The following is an 18,937-nucleotide window of genomic DNA, read 5'->3' as shown; positions in this document are numbered from 1 at the left end:
ATGATTGTATGTTTTAAAAATAATAATTATTTTCCTATAGCAGCAATTTTTCGCTTTTGTGCTTTTCTTTTCCCTAAAAATTGCTCATTATTCTAAACAAATTCCTTTTTAGTATTCTAATTATATTGTCATTGAAGTTGAAATCCGAAGTTTTCGCGCTGGTGATCGGCAACCTTGCCAACCAGCGACGTTGTGAAATATATAAAAAATATCATTACTGGCAACGCTTGTGTCAAATTATAACCGACAAAACAATAACAATTACAAAATAATTTCCTTTGCTGTGTGATGTCACAAAATAATTTGTACTCGCAAGTGGCACAACATCTTTATTCACAGACTCTCATCGGAAGGAATATACAAATTATAGTAACGATGTTCGAAACAAAAAGGTTCTATCCGTTCTATCGTATCTTTAAAGTCATGTGACAACAGAGGAATCGTCAAGTCCTGCACCGATTTTCGCCTCTCTTGAGGAGGACGAAGAACATATTTGCCGGAAAATGTAAACACTCAAGAGTTTCGAAGTTTTCCGACAGTTTCCAAGCTTTTGATCGTGGGTCAAACTGTTCCTGGTATTTGGAGGTGGAGGCTGGCAGCATCAATGTGCAATGGATGGGCCAAACTTGAGGTCAAACGATGTACTAATCAAACAGGTTCCATAGTTTCTATAAAGTCCTGTCAACAGAGGAATCATCAAACCCTGCCTCGATTGCCACCGCTCTTGGGGAGGACGAGGAACAAATTTACCGGAAAAATGTAAACACTCAAGAGTTTCGAAGTTGTCCGACAGTTTCCAAGCTTCTACGTGGGTCAAACTAATCCTGGTATTTGGTGGAAGCTGCTAGCATCAATGTGCAATTGATGGGCCAAACTTGAGACCGAAGCATTTGCAATATCTTCCAGCACAGGAATGCACTCAGAAGCATGGCTCCAACTGCTACGGAAGCTCAAGAGCGGGACTCGAAAACCTGTTGATTCAGTTTAGCAGTTAATTCAGGTAAGTGAGATTTCAAAAGAAATAATAATTAAAACTTTATCATTTTGAAGTTTTTGATATAAGGTAAAAATGTAATGTAATTGAATTTGGTTTTGAATACTGAACACATTAAGGATACCAACGAAATCCAAGCATAGAAACAACGTATTTCGGCGTTCGTTATCTTAGAAATCTACTTAGAAATATTCTACGAATTTATTATTTTTGAGTTACCAAAAGTGGTATGTTTCATTTTGTCGAACATCGTTTCATTATTAAATTCATTGTATTTGAGTGATAAATATGGAAGCGAATAATAACAGTTCCTTTTAAGGCCTGTTTTAGAATCCTGTTCTAGTATTTGCTAAGTTGAAGTTGAATTAATATGTTTCAATAATATTACCTGGCTTTCATTTAAAAATAACTAAAGTATATTCTTTTTTTTATTCAGGTCGCCTAAGTGACTGGTCTTGCAGCACCGAATAGCTCATCAAAAGAGGTAATGTTTCGTTTTCCTTCGTTCCGTGTTTGTAATGTCATCGTTTTCCTTTAGTAATCAAATTGATTGATATACCTACTTGGTAAATTAAACTAACCAATAAAAATTTGCTTTTTCAGGTGCAAACTTTCAACTCCGGTGAATTCTGATATCACCAGCACTGCATTTCAAACCTAGGTTGATGGTCTCGCAATCCGAAAAAAGGTTGGATAGGATCACATTCTGCTGCTTACGGTGAAGCTTCATGCCGTCTAACTACCCTGAGCTGTTGGCTATAGTCTAGGAATGGAACATCAGCTGCCAAACAAAACGGTTAAACCAGTTTTTAAATTGGAATATTTTTAAATTTTTCAATTTCAATCTAAATCAATAATAGGTCTTTCAACAAAACCAGAAGATCAGTGTATCCACTATACACATACAATACTAACGTGGTTAAATTTCTTTTATAAAAAAAGATGTATCAACTTTTTTTTTTTTTTTTTTTTTTTTTTTTGTGGCGTTTAAATAGCTGTGGGAAGCTGACGCTGAAAATGAAATGTGGGTAGAGGGGTCGGGGAAATAAAAGTTTAGAGTAGGCAGCTTAGAATAGTAAGCGATCTTGAGACGTTGGTTATACCATCCTGCACTTCCTTAAGTCCACTTCGGATGAATATGAACTGAAAGTAGAACAAGATAGTGAACTAACCCCTCATGATACCAGTTGGAGGAAATACGTTGGCGGTTTGAGACAGGTCGCTTAATGAATCCCAACGAAACTAACTACAGTATTTATATACAATTTAAAACAATAAAATAAAATGGAACGCTCTCACCATGTTATAGAACTCTATGTTCAGCTGTTGATAAAATCCTTGGGATGAGAGCCATATGTTGCGAAACCATCTTAGGGGTCCTTTGATGTTAGGTGATGGCTTGAAGTTTACTCGAGTTATTTCAAACTCGACGTCCCGGGTCATCGTATAACCAATTGATTTGGCGGTAATGCATGCATACATGAAAAACGAAAGAAAAGAGAAAAAAAAAGAAAGAAAAAAAAAAAAAAAAAAAAGAATTTTAGTTCATATAATCTTTTAATATATAAAAAAGAAGCCCAGTTCAAACTAATAGCTCGAATGAATAGGAGAAGTAATCTACATTATTTCTATCACAGAATCACACATCACAGAATCATGCAAATTATGGATACAAGAGCCTATTTTGTCGTTTGAGCATCGCCCTACCCTACCCGCCTCACACAGTTGCCTACGTTTGAATAAGATTTTAAAATGATTAAGACTGTTTGTTTTGAACTTGAACTAAAACACTATAAAAACAACACAGGAGACAGATATGTTTCACAAACATAAAAACACGAAATATCATTTCCATCCAATTTGCCCTCAGTGATTGAAAAAAGCCAGATTTAAGAATAATCCCTCGTAATTCATAAACCGCAAATACACATCCACTGGAGCATTGGGGAGGAGAATGGTATTTAAATGTGTTAACCCACTCCTTTCCAACAGTTACTGTTTGAATATATCTGAAAAAAAAAGAACCCAACCTCCGAATGATCAGAAAAAAAAAGAAATAAAAAAGAACAAACACAGAACAAATTTATAAGACACGAAACTTACTAAATAACAATGATAAATTCAAAAATGAATAAATAAACAAAACAAACAAAGAAAAACACTTATAACATAGTAAATGAATGATAAAAATTTAAAAAATAAGAATCAAATTTTGAAAAAGAAAAAATAATGAAAAAAAAAAAACTAATGACAAAAAAACTAAATTGAAAGAGAAAGAAATCACAACGAAAATATATGAATAAATAAAAATGAAAAAAAAAATAAAAAAAAAAATAAAAATAGATAAATAAAAAAAATAAAAATGAAAATAAAAAAAAAAAATGAAAAAAAAAATGAAAATAAAAAAAATAAAGAAAAAAAAATGTCTCATCCTTTTTCCGGGCTTGACACCGGCAGCAACGGTTCTCAGTATTTCTTTGTTTTCCTATTCTTCACTCAAAGAATATAAAAATAGAATTCCAAAATGTGTAAAATAATAATCGATCTATTAATCTTAAATAAATTATACTGACAAACTACACTACGGAAAACAAGTCAGCTAAGAACCATTCCAGGCGGATTTATAAAAAAAGATGTATCAACTTATAACAAAAACATTTATTGCAAACTCCTAAATAGTACATATAGAAGGCTCCGATCAAGAAAAGGTTTTCATGTAAACCATTTTGGAGAAAAAAGGTGGGCATCGCTTGTAAATCACGATAAAGAAGTTATGCTATTGTAGAATAACCCAAAGCTATACCCGCCCGCATAAATGAGGATTGTTACCAAACGGTTTCCTTAATAGTAAAGCGATGATTTGATGAAGCGTAAAAAAACGTTTAGCAAACGGCTATTCAAACCGTGAAATACATTAGTCTAATCGTGAATTCCAAATTCACAGTATTTTTAATATGTCGTTAGGTTATGTAATTGTTAATAACCGTTAAAACGCTTGTATGGACGAACTGTTCTACATGCCGTCCATGTAAGGTTTAAAAACCGATTGCTGAAAACGTATTTAGATGATCGGATTGTCATCGTTATGGTTTTTTTAGGAGCTCTCATTCCTAAACGCTTACGTCAATGGTTGTGTAACGATTTGACTTTACTTTATTCCAACATTATTCAAACCGTTTTAGGAATCGTTCGTGAAAAGAGCACGCACACAAACGCAATATTTTTAATGTGTATTGGAGATTTTCGGATCAAATGGAAAATGTTTTCTTTGTTCATTGCAACATTTTATTAAATATTGTTTAATATAACCAACTAATTCGTCTAAAACCATTTTTGTTGTGATTCTTCCTATCTATTATTAATATTACAATCAGCATGCCCTGTCCCGAGGTTCCGGTGCCAAGCAATTCATAGCATGCATTAGAACTGTCCCGGTAGCGTAACCTGAAACATAAGAATGAAATTATCGGATTTGCTTTAAAAATATTTTAATTTTCACATACCTGAAATACACAATTTGACCGTGCATTTGCAATCTTTTAGATTTCAATGATCTAGCGATCTGATTGCACCTCCAGCAGGTTAGGTAGAATCGATTTTCCACGCCGCTCTTTATCGATACGTAGGGCAAACAAATTGTCCTGGCGCAGCGTTTAAAACGTATTCATTCTCTCGCAGGGAATCGGTTTGGTTCAACTCCCTTAGCCTGCAGATCCGCCAGAAATTCCGTTGGCGAGAAGGATTGCTTATTATCCAAATACACCCGAAGAAGGGCGTAGTTTTGGAAATGTCCATTGCTTCGTTCCAGCTGTTCAACGTTTTCCATTTCTCCGGAACTAGAGCTGTACGCACCTCGGGAAGCTCTTCTGGAACTAGGTTTCCTGCAATGAGAATTCCAAAAATTTATTTTTTGAGCACTGGAAGCGGAACGGTTAATTCCCACCCACATAAATGCAGAAATCTCCCGAACTTACCTCACAGAACTGCCACACAAACATTGTGACTGCTGAATAAAACTTCCCGGAATGTGTTGAAAACTATGTTCCGCGTGAATCCGGCGAAATGGCGCACAAATTGGTTGGACCGCAATATCGTTGCCATTATTGGTGCTAGCTAGAATGATACGAGAAGACCTCACCGATTTTTTCGTGATTCACGTTTGACAACCAAAAAAAATAAACGTCTGCATCAGTGATGCCAGGTTCAATGTTTTATCAACATTTGTATAGATATTGAGATGCAAAATTTAAAGGTAAATATTTTAGTTGATCAGGATGATTGAGGTAGTAATTTAAGAATGTTTAAGAAACATTAATGAGTTATTGATGCAAATAAGAATGCCATACATCATGTAAACACATATTTGATGTTTCTGTGTCATCGGTTTGTATCCATGGTAGACCACGTATAAAAAATCATAGCTCACGTAAAAATCTTTTACAAAAATATTGCAGATGGTAAGAACAGCAATGAAAACAACAAACATCATTAATACTCCAAGCTCTATCCCCCACTGAAGAGAAAAAATGAAAAATTTCAGAGGAAATTCCAAAAAATTTACGTCAAGTATTGCACTTGGAATGTGCTTGATTTCAATATACGACTCGTTGTTTTACCTTGATGAAGAATAATGTGATTATGTAGGAAATTGTATTTGTTGCGACTGATGTTGAAAAAGGTTGCTTAAGACACATCCTATAGGAATATATTCATACACAAATAACAAATTAACTAAAATTGTATTTTAGTCCACATGGATTCGCAAAGTATCACTCGTAATAACCGTGAATAATTTCACTTGAAGCTATTTTAAACGCATCGCGGAAAGCAAGAACTAAACCTCGTTTAGTATTATGTATGTGCATACCTTCAAGATAAATTATTGTCTTCGAAACTCTAGAGTCGTATCAGAATATGAATAAAATATAAGAGGTATTCTCATAACTGCGCACTGATGTTTTGCAAAACTACCTGGCATCTCTGACCGGCGTTTCGCTCATTTGAAATAGCCATGAACACGCTCGTTTTGATTAAACCATTTAGGATTAAAAAATAACCATTTTCTGGCTTAAGCCCAAAAACTACCAATATGGTTATTTTTCAAGAATTTTTCATTTTTAAATTTTAACCATTTTATAAGTTCTCGAGCATTAACCACAAAATGTTTGAAAAATTTGGTGTTTCTATCGTAGCCATTTTGAAATAATTGATGTGTGTGACAAACGCGTTTTGAAGAAAATCCTTTATTCCGTCGAACTTAATCGAGTTCTCCATTAAATCGGTCCTAGTATTTACGGAACACATCGAATGTGTTGATAATCACAAAAGGTAATCAATTTAATATAAATTATCGCCATATAAATATTCCAACTTAACATTTAACAAAAAATAATAATTTCAGGACACCGATTAGACGACCACTTTTGAAATTCCAAAATGGAACACCATCTGCAGAATCATCATCAAGTTGAAGGAGCCGCTTGCTACCGGTTCATCTTCTACAGCCACAGCCCACAGCGAACGAAAGTTGGAAAAGCATCGTCTTCGCACAATCTGGAAGCGGTCCTCGTAAATTTGGATAAGTGGAATATCACGAAAAAGATAACCCGGAATACGCTCCTGGTAAGTTTTAACATTTCTTTAAATAATTTTAAATGTAGACTTTCCAAGGATAAAAGGTTGATGAAGAATTTTTGTTTTAGAATTTCTATCATCGCGGTGAGGAATTGCGAGATACTCCACCGTTTTTTCACCATCCTGATGGAGCTAGAACGGGCTGGACTGCTTGGAAAACATCACCCGCCGGTCATTAATTAACCACTCAACCCCCCGTGAACGAACAGTCTGCTGGTGGCAGTGATATTTTGGCCGTCTTCGGATCTACAAAATGTCCCCAAAGCATATGGGTATGAGTTCACCACTTCCGGTGGTGTCCGGCACCGAAGTTAGGTTAGTTTTTCATTTTAATTCGGTAGGGATCGTGGGAAGAAATCACTATTTCATTGCTTTGAAAGCTACCGGATGTTTCGGCCTTGGTTTTAGCCTAATGCTAGGTTGCAGTCTTGCAGTATTATAATTTTCCAGCTTCCGCTCAATTCTTGTGCTCAAAAATCATGAATAAAATTTATATGGGAAATACTATATAAGCACAGCAATACAAGAAATAAAACGAACTACATATTTGAAAACCGTGTTTTCCTTAATTTTGCCGATAGTTTTGTAATACGTTCAATCCCGCAATATTGCTCTTTGAATTACGGATTGAAAATAACCATTTCCTAACTTCTCAGCTGAACGCCCTTATGTTTAAAAAATAACCATATTCGAACTTCTCCCCGAAAAGTCATTTTATGACTTCTCATTGAGAACTCATAAAATGGCATTTCCCGGAAAAAGGTCAAAAATGGTTATTTTGGAAACATAAATGGTTTGATAATTTCTAGCGTGAACGGTATGGTTAACGGTTCGAGATCATTTTTACGTTTACAGAAAAATTTAAGCAAATCGTTCGTATCATTCTATCACCTTTACAGATACCATCACTTTTTCACATAAAGGTTCATGTTTCGTTTTTATCGTTCAAAATTTTCGTCGAAGTAAAGTTTAATAGAACAGCTACGTTTACACTGAAAATCACTTTTTCTGAAGCTGTAGATGAATCGTATATACTGTTTGAGATATAGTTTTTTAGTATGCGGGCGCATACGAAAAAATCATAACTCGAACAGTCAATATGATACACCAACGGTTGTTGAAATAGTGATTATTTCTGTACACGTTACTATTCCATCAAACTTTAGCTCTGAAACGATTAAAACGGTACTTTCACATTAATGTTAAAAATTACATTACCAGATAACGTGAATTAAGGATGTGGAATATTCCTGTTCAATTTTTTAAAAAGCGTGAAATTGATCTCGAACCATTACCCGAAGCGTTCATGCATTTTGACACATTCACGTCAAAGCAGAGAAGAGGTGCCAAGTGGAATTCAAAAACGTTCATTTGTAAATAAAAAAATCAGAACGCGTAATGATTTCTATGTTGTCATTTCGTTTTTGGCTATATGAAAATCATACCGTGATGATCATTGGAATTGATTTTGAAATAAACTACGAATTTCACAATTATACTTAAATATTTCGACTATTTGAAATCTTGATCAAGTTTTGGATTTACGCTCAAAATCATATAGAACATTTATACGCATAATTTTCGTACATTGAAAACTATTACATTCATCACAAATGACACAGAGAAATTAAAACAAATATTTAAATAGATTGTAAATAAGTATTGGGCCAGAAAAATAATAAAAATTTGAAAATTCGGTGAATCTGGCATCACTGATTAGTTTGTTTGTGTTGTTCGCGCGAAATTTGTGATTTGTGGTAAATCGGGTAATTTTCCTTCTAATCTTCCGATTTAACGACGGCGGTTATGGCCCAACCAGCTGTAGTCGCCCTGTGCGCAACCTTTTGTCACTTATGGCACCAGTGCAGTGGTAATTATCTAATAGTAAGTGCCAGATCGACGCACCGGATGTTTATTGAAACATCCGTTACCTCCCGGTTAAGGAACCTTTGTTTTCCATGCGTTTGGATTCATGGAAACATGGATAGATTGCGCGGTCAAGGTATGTAAACCTGCCGGAAAACTTCTTCCGATAAAACGAATAAACAACAGTTACTGTATGAAAAATATTTCCTTTTGCAGGTTATAGTACTACCACTTTTCCGTATCTCTGGAAGAAGGTTGATAAGGAGCCAGCCCCCAGCAGTCGGCAAGCTACCGGAAGCTCCCGTAAGTTTTAATGGTCTAATCTATACCCCTTATTGTTAATTGACTGCTTAATTTTTAATTTCAGTTCTCTGCACAATCGTGATCCGAAGGACAAGCACTTTTTCGCTATGGCCGGATGGGATCGTCGTTGGAGGTTTCTGTCACATGCAGATGGATCCGCAATGCCAGACGGGTGAATTTAAAGGTCGATTGCTACCCAGTCCATTTTTCGCTCACATCCATCGCCCAAATGGGAAGGAAAGCAAAGCTCCCGCTTGAGCATGCACAACAATAGCAACCTTTTGCAGCACCTATGACCGGACCTTTGTTGTCGACCCCTTACCAGAATTATGGGCGGTTAAATTTGTAGCCGATATGTACCCAATCGGATGGACATTTACATGTAAGTCAACAATAAACGAATTCATAGAATCAAATAAAACTCAAATAAAAATGGTTTCATAAAATGATCCGAAAACCCTGAATGCAAATTTGCACATGTGTGCGTGCCATGTTCCCGTATATGATTCCAATAAACGTATACATACCTTCGGACGAAACATTTTGTCGAATCGTTTTATACATTTACTGGAAATGTTTGGTTACCAGATTACTTTAAAAATTACTTTAAGGAAAACAGTTTGATGACCAGAATACGTTTTCCCCGATTGGTTTTTGAACGTTATCTCAACTGCTTGCAGAACAGTTCTTCCATACAAGTGGTTTAATAGTTCTTAACAGTAACATAACTTAACGCCATATTCAAGAGACCGTCGTTTCGGAATTCACAATTAGTGGAATGTTTTTTACGATGTCAGTTATCATTATCTAAAAGTTTTTTTACGCTATCCTGAATAATTGTGATACTATTACAGTAACTGTTTGGTAACCGTATTTTTTTATTCGGGTAGCTACGCCTTAGAGTAGTCATAAGTTGTTTAACTAAAACATTGTTGAAACATTCAATACGCGCATTTTGAACTAGATCTTAAGTTTTTTCATTTTCTATAAAGTTAATTCCACCATACGAAGTCACTACACTTTCCTTCCGAAATAATCGCAATTTTAATTACCACTTATATAATCAAACATTCTCCGAAAAAATACCATTTTTTTTACTCTTGATGTTGCAACTTATATAAGTTATAATTATTATTATAACTTATTATAATCATCATTTAAATTGATTTTTTTTTGCAAATTCTTTATTTGAAACGGTTTATATTTAACTTTAGCCTTTAAGGTAAACTATTGATTGCATTCGTCTAATAAAAACAAACGTTAAAAAAATAAAAATCTAATTTTTTTCTTTAAAAAAAAATGACACTCGACTGCTCGAAGTGCTTGAATTAACTCAACGTCGTTCAAAAAAGTGTTTCATAACTCGGTGTACTAATTCGTCCCGATAAATAAAATGTACCAAGAAAATGAAATTATTAAAATACAAATAATACGTGAAAAGTTTTTAAGGAAAAATTTGTCGTACAGCACACACAAAACATAAATTTCATCCAACATAATTTCACACAAATCTCAAATGAATTACCAACACTGCCCACCGCATGAATAAGGAGAAAAAAGATCTGACGAGAAAGTGATTAGTGAATTCAAACTACAGCCACCTAAAGCTGTGACATTTTTTTGCAAGAATAAAGATCACTTTCCAAACCATACTCGCGCGCATCGGACGTTGTTTTGCTACCTTTATTCAATCCGCCATCACTGACTTAAATTGTTTGCTGATTTCATATCCATTGCGCCGTTTGGAACCAATTTTAGACTGGTTGACAGTGACTATTTCGAGAGTTCGATTCAAGTAGCTGCACTGCATTCACAATGGAACGGTAAGTAACGAATGTTGAATTTTATGCTCATATTATGCTCTATTTCACCTAATGTTGATTTACTTAACAGCTATGAAAACGAGGAATACCTCATCGAGAGTGATTCGGAAGGCGCTGATGGTAACTGTTCGTATCAGATCAGTGGCGACCTCCCACACGAATTTGTTTCGTTATCCGAAACATATTCCGATCAACATAGCCTTCCAGATGTGGATCAAGATCCCGAAGAAAATGTGGACCGAACCGATAAACTGTATTCCTTTGAAGCAATATTTTTCCGTCGTCTGTACTGCAATCAATTAAAACCTCGCGAATGCAGCAAGAAGGTGATCAGTGGAGACACTATCGATGAAATTTTAAAGGCCATATGGCAAATAGCAAAAAACCAAATCCATCGTCAAGTGGTTTTTGAGAACGGCGAGCCTGTTTGGTCCTCCCTCGATCATCCGGCAATAGAAAATTTGGACGATTTTGTGACTGTTCAAGATAAAACCAAAAAAAAAAATTACACGATCTCCAACATTAAAAGCGGTTTGCTCACTAAATGGAGAAACAAAACACTAAATGTTTATATACACGTCTACTCGAGAAACGTGACAACTGCTGCTCAACATCAAAATGTGGTGCGGAAGCTCGTTGCTCCTAAGAACCCTGATCGGTCAGGAGCAGCTTCAAACAGGGATGATGCTACTCTAGCCAACGAGCTCAAAAACACACATCCTCATTTGGATGGGCACCACAGTTCCTGGCTATTGTGGGCAAATTTCATCCACTCTTCATCACCACATACTCATCAGCAATTAAAAGAGGAAGTTAAGCCGCCATTGGAATTAGCTAAATATTTCCGATGGACTGCTGTCTCGGAAGTGCACTAAACCAAATCGGGCAATAAAATTTATTGGATGGTTTTAATAGCTTTTATTTTAGGAAGGATGGATACAAAGTACTGGAAAATCCAATAAACTTTATTATAAAAGCCAATAGATTGTACAATTATTTTTTGGCGCTGATGTATCTAGAGAAAACTATTCAAAAATCCAATAAATTTTATACGTTCGCTCTGCAATACTACACCAAATAAAATATATCTGAAATTCTTATAAATTTCATAAATTTGATTAGGTATAGTTTTTAGTAGATGTTGTTTACATTCAGAAACAATAATGTTCGGATCAGGCTGTAAATTTTCGAAGAAGGACGGCTGTCCGTTCCAATTGTTCCATATTTGTACTGAAACCGGACTAACATTTAGTGAAGGACGGAAAAAGCACGGGAAATTAATGATTATTGGATTGTGAAGCAGGTACGTAAGTAAAATGTTCCTTTTTTTTCAACTATTCAAACCCTTCGTATCGCTTTCTCCACAGCAAAACTGTATTTCGGTTGTGTAATAGAAGCGCACCAACCAGATCAATCGAGGAGATCCTTCCGGAGAAAGAACTTCACCAGAACTGGATATTCAAATTATTTGAACAAGATTTTCGTCGAGTCTCAGGTAAGAATAAATCATATCCAACATTTTTGTTCAGTAGAAATATTTCTTTCATTTTTATTTAAGGTAATCAATTTTCGCCCACGGAACGCCAACCCAATACCTCGGCACGAGCGATCGACTTCCGGAACGATGCTCGTGTGCATCAAGCGGCAATTTTTATCACTTACGGTGGATTAGGAGCAGGTTCCAGCATTTGAAAAAGGAACGTCGACCACATTCAGCTGAACATGTTCGTTTAAACCATGCACACGTCCGCTATACCTAAATAATTTGTCAATAAAAAAATCAAAACTCAAATCACGATAAATCATTTAAACGAAATCCGAAAAAAAACGAAAACATTCATTTCATTGCATTGAACAGTAATTGAAATCAAATCGACAAACTATAACATTCATTGGAATTTCCAATAAAGATAATCAGTACGAAAATCTATGCATTTCATTTTGTGTATACAGTTGTAAAAAGTATTGGATTTTCTTTTAGTGCAAAATCACTAAAAAATCTGATAAAGCTTATAGCCAGATTTCGGTCAGTGTGGCGAGAATGCAATCCGTGAACCGGGGCATGCAAGTTGCGAACACCGTAAACAACAATTGGATGAAGGAGATACTGGAAATAAAACGCCAAATAACACTGGTAAAGGCAACCATTAATTCCATAGAGCAGCAAGTTGATGCCCTAGTGGCTAGAGGTTCCATGGAATCGGAGATTTTCGAAGCGATGGAGTCAGCAACACGACCCGAGGAAACGGAGCTCAGCCGAACATTAGCTGATCGCGTGAATGACATGAGAGACATTGATCATGAATAGTTTGCGGATTTAGATGAATAACTAAGAGTTGGTAAGACTGTAAGATAATCATAATCCACTGAAATTTAAAACTGATTTTTTTCCTTAGGTTTTGGTCCGGTCGAGCGCAATGTAATTAATCGTTCATTACTTTTTAACATGAATAGTTGATAATGATTTTAAATAAATTGGCCTTGCTTTAACAAAAACTAATCTGATATAAATATTTTGACAAATCCTAAAATTTTCAAATTTTCTAGCTTTATTTTAGCAACCACTTCCATTAAGCAAGTCGGATTCTTAGAACTGCCTAGAATTTTCGATCATTTAATTAAATAAAAAAATGAGAACTAACATATCCAAAATTTCGTTTTAAGGTTGAGGCTCGGTTCTGAAAATCTTTCAGTTTGTTTCATCTTTTCCCTATTTTTGGAAACCTCAATCCTTCAGTTTTTTCCTTTTCCATTACTTTTGGAATCCTCAATGCTTCCTCGTATTATTAATAGGAATTTGGAAAGATAAACCAATATTTAACACCTGATGCATCATTGAGCATAGCATGGCGATCATATTTGAATTTCTTCAATAATGGTCATACTGATCGGACGATGATTTGATTGTTCGAGTACAGATTTTTCGATGTTTGTTCTCCCATCCCGTTTGATAATTGGCATAAGTTCCTGCTGATTTGTTGTTTTGTCTGCTGAGACTTGCTCGGACGCGGTTTGGTCCTTGTCACATATTTTTTGAGGTTCTCAAGATCTTCAATATCCATCATTTTATGGGCTAACCGCTTTTGCATGTACCTGAAATCCTAGAAAAACAAAAAGAGAAAGTATTGATTTAAATGATAGGTAAATATACTGTCTTAAGCCTAGTCCACACTAGGCAACATGAACTGCGATTTTTGTTATGAGACGAGCTTTGTTGTCTGTTGTTGTTGTTGGAAACGTGAGACGGTCTCAGTGTCTCCCGAAGAAAATGGGAGACGCTGAGACCGTCTCGAGACGAACCGTCTCCTAGTGTGGACTAGGCTTTACTTTATAAACTTTACTACCATAGGTTTCTGATCCGTTTTCAGCGTTTTCCGATCCGGTGGCACTTTACTATAAATATATTCTTCTTATTTTTATTTAAAACTTTGAAATCAAACGTCATATGACGTGCGCTGAAATTAATCAAACGTCATATGACGTGCGCTGAAATTAACGTCCAGTGACAATGACTGTATGTCCTGAGAATAAATTCATTAAATTGATTGGATTTATCAGACTAGTTTTGAAAAGTGCGATTTTAGAGAAGAGCATAATTAACTGATATGATGAATGAATATCAAAACACTGTGAATTTTAAAAACCAAATTATATTAGTTCAAAATTTAAACAACAAACAAATTCTTAAGAATTAAAAAATCAATCTATTTGGAAATCTTTGAAAAAGTAGCTCGGGCTTGTTCTTCTGCCAGGCATTTTTCTGGGAGAAAATTTCCTCCGAAGTAACCGCAGTGTTCAAAAATGTTTTTGCAAGGATAGATCCTAAATTGATTGATTGCGTCGCAAACATCAATCAAAAAATTTTTGGAACCTTCCTGTCGATGCCTTTGTAGATGTTTTTTTATCAATCCAAAAATAATCTCTATCGGATTAAAAAAAGGACAGTACGGCGGAAGGAATATTGGAACTATTCCAATCGAGCGTAAATACTGGATTATTTGTGGCTGGCAATGAATTTTTGCACCGTCCATAATCCAGACAGAGTGAAATCCTGGATATTTTTGAACTTGGGGATTTTTCAAAGCGAATTTTTTGCAAGATTCAAAAAATTTTATACGATTGAAAGTTCCCTCTGTCCAAAAACTATCCAGGATCCCATTCACCCCAAGGAAGCACAAAAAAGACAGTCGAGGCTTCCTGGAGAACTCACCACAAACAATCAATTTTTTGCCGATAGCTCCATATCCCTTCCGTCGTAGCATGTCCCTGTTATCAAAGCTGACCTCATCTAAAAAAACTAGGTTATAAGTATCCCAAGGAATTGAAAGCAGCTCCCGGACGAATCTTACAATTTCCGATTCCCGGATTTCCATAGAACGACGTTCGACCGTTTTCCATGATAGTCCATACTCATGGAGAATCGTGCAAATCGACCTGATGCTTATGTTCTGTTGGAATTGCATCCAGGGATGCCAACTATTTTTCGAAAAAGTCTGGAAGATTTTGAAAAAATGTCTGGAAATGGCTGGAAATGTCTGGATAGCTTAGTTTTGAAGGTGGTGACCTTTTTTTTTTTGGTCGCCAGATCTCAATGTTGCAGATAGCAACTAATCGTTTGTTTCTGTTACTATCAGTTAAGCGGGCCATAGACTACTAAAGGACGTGTGCAAATTCGACGATTCCACGACGATTGTTTGATCTATGCTCGCTCACACACGATACAATCATATTTCGCGCGAATACCAACGATTGCTGGCGAAATCAGCAATAATAAAAAACCACCTCCACCGCGGCTGGGGCTGAGTAAATGGCCTGAATTTTGTACAAACAGCACCATACACCATGTCACAGAGGGTGATTTGTACAAAATATTTCCATCTCGACTGATTTTACTCAAACCGTTTGCAGTGCCATACACGATGAAAATCGTATTCACAGCGACAAACTTTCATCGCATTTGCACGAATCTGGTGTAGTCTATGCCCCGCTTTACATGTTCTGTTTGACTCTCAAGTTAGCATACATCTTCGAAGCATTTGCCATTATTAATAGCTTTCAACCACTTCTGAATAACACAAAAATTCTAATCAATTCCTGCCATATTACACCATGACCTACACACAAAAAAAAAGCATAGTGGAATTACTAGATCCGTGGTTTAAATGAACAACACGCAACCATATTTTTGAGTCAATAATGTTTTGTTCTTGATATTACCATGCACATGGTAATTTTACTTTGTGTTAATTTTGGCTGCGCATAGTAATTTTAACTATGTTCATAGTAAAATTGTCAATGATAGAATGAGCTCTTTTACTTCGAGCATAGTAAAATTGCTATTTTCCATTATCGTAATAACACATTAAAATGAGTACCCTATCATGATATACATCACAAAATTACCATGCGGCATTGTATAAAGACCTCGAAATAAAATTCATTTGTTACAAATTAAAATTTTTATTTATTTTAATTATTTTTCATTAACTTCAATTCATGGTGGTAGCACCACCCACGAATGGGGCACAGGGGTTGCATCACACTTAGCGTCTGAAATAAAAATGAAAAAAAAAACGGGAAACAATTAATTATAGGAATTACGAAAATGTACAAAAACTGTTCAGTTTGCTTGTTCCACAAGCAGTAAAAAAATTAGGAAATAAAAACACAATTTCACTCACCTGATAGCCTGCATTTAACGGCACGGCAGATGTACTGAAATTGCGTTCCGCGAACAGTGCGCCAGCTCACCGGTTAGCAGCTTTCGTCACAATGTCCTCCGACGTTGTCCAATATCCGAAATCGAGGAAGGTTGAGGAGCTCGAGCGCATTCGCCGACACTAAATAAATTAAGAAAAAACAGTATCACACATGGAATTGAAAAAAATGGTAAATTCGCCTATCCGCTGGTGAATAAAATAGAACTAAATCTCACTAACCTAGGCTTACCAGATACTTTGAGAAAAAAGCGGGACATTTAACGACAAAAAAGCGGGACACAGCCGAAAAAAGCGGGACATTTAAGAAACTTTTAAAAAAAAGCTTAATTGTACTGCCGAACTTATAATTATACCATCAGCAAAAGTTCTTCATAGAAAGTACATTAAGGTTTTTTTTTTAACGCAGATTGATTTTGCTCACTTTTCCTAACATGACTTCTATTTACACGGTTTTTTCAATAAACACGGTTATTTTCCTCAGTTTTCGCAAATTAACACGTTATATAAGAGAAATATTTCAATAGGGTATTTCAATACGTAAGCGGTGGATTTGACATCGCGTAAAAATCCTTTGTGGAATAACAAATAAATTTAAATTTGTTTTAAAAGTTTTAAATCTCAAGAAAACTTCCATAATTTTATACTTTGGCAACTGAGTCGAAAAAGGTGGTTTATGATAAATAGACATTTAACTAACATTCCGTCGAAAAATTAAGATATATCATTTGAATTATTTGGATCATTTGAAAGCATCTTAAAAATATTATCTTTATACCAAATTTATTAACATTGCATTGGGAACGAGCTCCAAAAACGCTAAACTGAAAAGAATCTTACTGTAATATTAGGGTTATTTAGTATTATCTAATGTGAACGAACTCTACAAAATTGATGTTTTTTTTTTTTTTTGAGGAGAATAAAAGACGCATTCGAATTTTGTTTGTGTTTTATGACTTATTTTGAGAGAAAAGACGTATTCGAAAGATTTTTTGAGTTGAACCAATGAATTGAAATTGATAAATAGGATAAATTAGTTTTTTTCTAGTATAGTTTTCCATGAAAGAAAGCGGGACATTTTGAGGAAAAAGCGGGACAGCGGGACATTCAACAAAAAAGCGGGACATGTCCCGCTTTTGCGGGACGGATGGCAACCCTACACTAACCTGAAAAATTTCCGACCAGACTAATATGCTGTCCCGCTCCGGGAGCGTTGGTTCAAAGGCTCGTTGAGGCCCTTTCCAGCTGGTCGACGACACAATCTGGGAAATCTTTCGACAACAATATAGGAAAATTGTTCTGTTAGCATATTTCATAAGCAGTTAATTGGAAGTAACAAAAAAAACACCATTTACTCACCTGAGGAAAAAAATTTCCCGATCCGACAAACCGACAATCCCATAATTTTGTTCGCGTTCCGAAATCGCGAACGGCTGGCCCGTAAAAAACAAACACTCGAATGAAGCACATAGTAAAATTACTATGAATTATAATGCGCATAGTATTTTTGACAACACAAATGACGGTATTTCAACATTACCATGGGCATAGTAATTTCAAGAACACGAATTGTGTAATATCAAAATATCATGCGCATGGTAATTAAGACATGAGAAAATTACTATGAGCTGTCAAAGTTCGCATAGTAAAAATACTATGTCGTAGTATTATCGCCCAGATTTTCGGTAAAAAATACTAAATCATGGTTGAAAATACTAAATGATGGATATAGTAAAACTATCATGACTCTGTATTCGAAAAGCCCATGCATTTTTTTTCCGTGTACCATAACCATTTTGAATTTTCATAGTTTCATAGAACAATTTATGTCCTAACCCAAAAGTCTGGAATTGTCTGGAAGAAATGACAAAAGTCTGGAAGTCTGGAAACCTGAAAAAATGTCTGACAGATGTCCAAAAAGTCTGGAAGATCCAGACAAAATCTGGAAGGTTGACATCACTGATTGCATCTTGAATTTGAGCCTAGCCTCATCGAGAAACAGCATTGGGTTTTCTTGGTAGAGTTCAAGTAACCAAACACGCTTTTCGGTGTTGAATTTTCGGAACACTTCCATACGTTGCTTCCGCTTTACCGATCCATTTTCTCTATATTTTCTGAACCATTCGTGGATCGTGGATTCCGCTTTACAATATAATTGAGATAGATCCTTTTTCGGAATGCCCAAATGGAAATGGGCATACATAGCATGGAAAATTGTATTCGGCGTTGCGTGTTGATGACGGACACATTGATAAATCGGATTTTCCATGTTTCCATTTCTAAAATATAGATTAAAAGCAATCAATTATCCTTACTTTTTGTTATCTTTCTGTATCCTTACGATAAGCAAAACCAGAATACTGTAGAATAACAACAGTGATAACAACTTCACTACGCAAGACAGCAGAACTAAAGGCTGTTTTCCGTTCTGTACCCGATGCGTCTGAAGGTAAACAAAACTCGCAGACAAACGTCCAGTAATATCAGCTCCAACTTGCGAAACCACTTTAGCTCAATGAACACCACTTTCGAATCAGGGAAAAGCAAATGAAAACAAACTTCTGACATCAGAATAACTTGTAATCAAATGGGTCGATGTG

The 18,937-nt window shown here is 35.5% G+C and overlaps 3 protein-coding genes and 3 long non-coding RNA genes across 6 annotated transcripts; 4 read left to right on the top strand and 2 right to left on the bottom strand.

Moving 5' to 3' along the window:
• The first annotated feature begins 300 nt into the window (after positions 1-300).
• Positions 301-2,368, top strand: LOC129748061 (uncharacterized). Its single transcript, XR_008737637.1, has 3 exons — positions 301-1,000; positions 1,431-1,478; positions 1,598-2,368. It is a non-coding gene; the product is annotated as an uncharacterized LOC129748061 (long non-coding RNA).
• Positions 2,369-4,310: 1,942 nt separating this feature from the next.
• Positions 4,311-5,139, bottom strand: LOC129748058 (uncharacterized). The gene is made up of 3 exons (XR_008737634.1): positions 4,969-5,139; positions 4,498-4,875; positions 4,311-4,438 (listed from the first exon to the last, which is right to left on the bottom strand). It is a non-coding gene; the product is annotated as an uncharacterized LOC129748058 (long non-coding RNA).
• A 918-nt stretch (positions 5,140-6,057) lies between these two features.
• Positions 6,058-7,198, top strand: LOC129748059 (uncharacterized). Its single transcript, XR_008737635.1, has 3 exons — positions 6,058-6,322; positions 6,396-6,616; positions 6,697-7,198. It is a non-coding gene; the product is annotated as an uncharacterized LOC129748059 (long non-coding RNA).
• A 1,141-nt stretch (positions 7,199-8,339) lies between these two features.
• Positions 8,340-9,307, top strand: LOC129748056 (uncharacterized). The gene is made up of 3 exons (XM_055742529.1): positions 8,340-8,630; positions 8,711-8,797; positions 8,862-9,307. The coding sequence occupies exons 1-3, from the start codon at positions 8,435-8,437 to the stop codon at positions 9,053-9,055; spliced, it is 477 nt and encodes a 158-aa protein (XP_055598504.1). The 5' UTR covers positions 8,340-8,434; the 3' UTR covers positions 9,056-9,307.
• A 1,305-nt stretch (positions 9,308-10,612) lies between these two features.
• On the top strand, positions 10,613-13,101 carry LOC129741540 (uncharacterized). Its single transcript, XM_055733279.1, has 6 exons — positions 10,613-10,620; positions 10,691-11,488; positions 11,988-12,115; positions 12,179-12,298; positions 12,630-12,959; positions 13,017-13,101. The coding sequence occupies exons 1-5, from the start codon at positions 10,613-10,615 to the stop codon at positions 12,926-12,928; spliced, it is 1,353 nt and encodes a 450-aa protein (XP_055589254.1). The 3' UTR covers positions 12,929-12,959; positions 13,017-13,101.
• Positions 13,102-14,324: 1,223 nt separating this feature from the next.
• Positions 14,325-18,606, bottom strand: LOC129741539 (uncharacterized). Its single transcript, XM_055733278.1, has 2 exons — positions 18,305-18,606; positions 14,325-15,096 (listed from the first exon to the last, which is right to left on the bottom strand). The coding sequence occupies exons 1-2, from the start codon at positions 18,604-18,606 to the stop codon at positions 14,325-14,327; spliced, it is 1,074 nt and encodes a 357-aa protein (XP_055589253.1).
• Between the last annotated feature and the right edge of the window lie 331 nt (positions 18,607-18,937).

Source organism: Uranotaenia lowii, chromosome 2, assembly GCF_029784155.1.
Source record: "Uranotaenia lowii strain MFRU-FL chromosome 2, ASM2978415v1, whole genome shotgun sequence".
Lineage (NCBI taxonomy): Eukaryota > Metazoa > Arthropoda > Insecta > Diptera > Culicidae > Uranotaenia > Uranotaenia lowii.
The sequence above is the reverse complement of the archived record's forward strand: the minus strand, read 5'-3'. Positions and strand labels throughout refer to the sequence as shown.

What these genes read in the sequence shown, in the direction of transcription:
- LOC129748056 (XM_055742529.1), top strand. Translation starts at nt 8,435, where the DNA reads ATGGCCCAACCAGCTGTAGTCGCCCTGTGCGCAACCTTTTGTCACTTA. An exon ending in GGATAGATTGCGCGGTCAAG is followed by an intron (nt 8,631 to 8,710) that starts GTATGTAAACCT and finishes TTCCTTTTGCAG; the next exon opens with GTTATAGTACTACCACTTTT. An exon ending in GCAAGCTACCGGAAGCTCCC is followed by an intron (nt 8,798 to 8,861) that starts GTAAGTTTTAAT and finishes TTTTAATTTCAG; the next exon opens with TTCTCTGCACAATCGTGATC.
- LOC129741540 (XM_055733279.1), top strand. An exon ending in AGATTTTCGTCGAGTCTCAG is followed by an intron (nt 12,116 to 12,178) that starts GTAAGAATAAAT and finishes TTTTTATTTAAG; the next exon opens with GTAATCAATTTTCGCCCACG. An exon ending in TTACGGTGGATTAGGAGCAG is followed by an intron (nt 12,299 to 12,629) that starts GTTCCAGCATTT and finishes AATCTGATAAAG; the next exon opens with CTTATAGCCAGATTTCGGTC.
- LOC129741539 (XM_055733278.1), bottom strand. Translation starts at nt 18,606, where the DNA reads ATGGAAAATCCGATTTATCAATGTGTCCGTCATCAACACGCAACGCCG. An exon ending in GCTAGGCTCAAATTCAAGAT is followed by an intron (nt 15,097 to 18,304) that starts GCAATCAGTGAT and finishes TTCGAAAAATAG; the next exon opens with TTGGCATCCCTGGATGCAAT.